The following is a 1,517-nucleotide window of genomic DNA, read 5'->3' as shown; positions in this document are numbered from 1 at the left end:
GACCCCTTCCACATAGCATTACAGGTGACCCCTACACGTGGCATTGGAGGTGACCCCTTACATGTGGCATTGGAGGCGACTCTTCCACGTAACATTACAGGTGACCCCTTTACGTGGCATTTGAGGTGACNNNNCCCTACATGTGGCATTGGAGGCGACTCTTCCACGTAACATTACAGGTGACCCCTACACGTGGCATTGGAGGTGACCCCCTCCTTCCGAGCTCTATCCCACTGCTCCGTGGGTTCCCACACGTGTCTTGGGGACATCCACCTTCTCTCCAGTGGCCTCCAACATGCCAATGTGGTCAGACCCTTCAATGTACCCACAGATGTGGTTCCCTGTGACACACATTGGTGATTTGTGGGGAACTCGTGGGGTGGGGGTGCTTCTATCTGGGACCCCCCAGAAGATGAGGACATATATGATATGACGGTGGCATTTCTGTGGCTGGCCGTGGCCTCCTGTGTGTCGGGGTGACGGGTTCATGCGGGGGGGATATTTATGTAGAAGTCAAGTCGGGGCAGCCATTGGTCTGTGGATAATTTGATGCCCCAATCTGCCACGGACGCATCTTTTGGTTTCACACGTTAATGAAGACATCGCAGAGCCCGCCACGTGCTGGCAGAGAACGCCAAGCTGCCGCCAGTCTCTGTGCCCAGAATGCGCCATCCAGACAGGATGTGTCACTCCCGGAGCCCCCGGCTGGGAGGCAGCGCTGGGTGATATTAGTGTGCTGCCCAATGTGACACATTTGTTCTGACGTGGCCGGGACGCTCTCCGGAGTCACCGCGCTGCCCAGAGGCGTCTGTCACATCTGAATTGGCGCGTGGATTCCTCCGCTTCCATCTGGAAATATTCTTCTCACAGCGCCACCCCCACCACTGACACACAATTTCCAATGTCACCCCCCTGATCAGAAGCTTTACTATTCCTAAAGTGTCACAATGTACTCTGACAGTCTCATATTTCAGAAGATTGAAAAGTCACCCTGAGCTCCAAACAGTGACTTTGCCTAGGCTGAGATGATGTCATCAGTCTGCTGCAGGCAGGGGGAAGCATTTCCTCAGTCTCTTCTCCCCAGTCACTGCAGAAATAACTGACGTTGTGCACATCATGACCTGTCTGTGGAATCGGTGGCAGTGCGGTGACTTGGGAGGGGGTTACCTATTCTGATTAATAGATGATACAGGTGAATGTACCACGCCCCCCCTCCAAGACATCGCACAGACATACATGTATATAGCTCTGGCATATACCACGGAGGAGGATGGTGCCCACTATTGTTACTCCTCAACCCCAACGAGTTTTTGATCGTTGTTTCTTTTTTCTTCTTACAGAACTCGGATTTGTTTGAAATGATTGAAAAGATGCAGGTAAGTGCCCCCCCTTTTTGCTTTACACCCCCCTCCACGCTGCTGTCTTCTTGTGTCCCTTCCTGACCTGCAAAACACCCCCATGCCCCTGTCTGACCTCTATGCCCCCCCTGTACCCCTGTCTAACCTCTATGCCCCCCC

The 1,517-nt window shown here is 53.3% G+C and overlaps 1 protein-coding gene across 7 annotated transcripts in view; it reads left to right on the top strand.

Annotated features, from left to right (window-relative positions):
• The window catches only part of RAP1GAP (RAP1 GTPase activating protein), a 50,315-nt gene that overhangs the window by 34,891 nt on the left and 13,907 nt on the right, over positions 1-1,517 (top strand). For all 7 annotated transcript variants that reach the window (XM_072425401.1, XM_072425404.1, XM_072425405.1 and 4 more), the window contains one exon: positions 1,341-1,376. In XM_072425401.1, the coding sequence (XP_072281502.1) occupies positions 1,341-1,376 (36 nt within the window). The remainder of the gene's footprint in view (positions 1-1,340; positions 1,377-1,517) is intronic.

This window comes from Pyxicephalus adspersus, chromosome 11 (assembly GCF_032062135.1).
Source record: "Pyxicephalus adspersus chromosome 11, UCB_Pads_2.0, whole genome shotgun sequence".
Lineage (NCBI taxonomy): Eukaryota > Metazoa > Chordata > Amphibia > Anura > Pyxicephalidae > Pyxicephalus > Pyxicephalus adspersus.
This window is presented reverse-complemented; position numbering and strand designations above follow the sequence as displayed.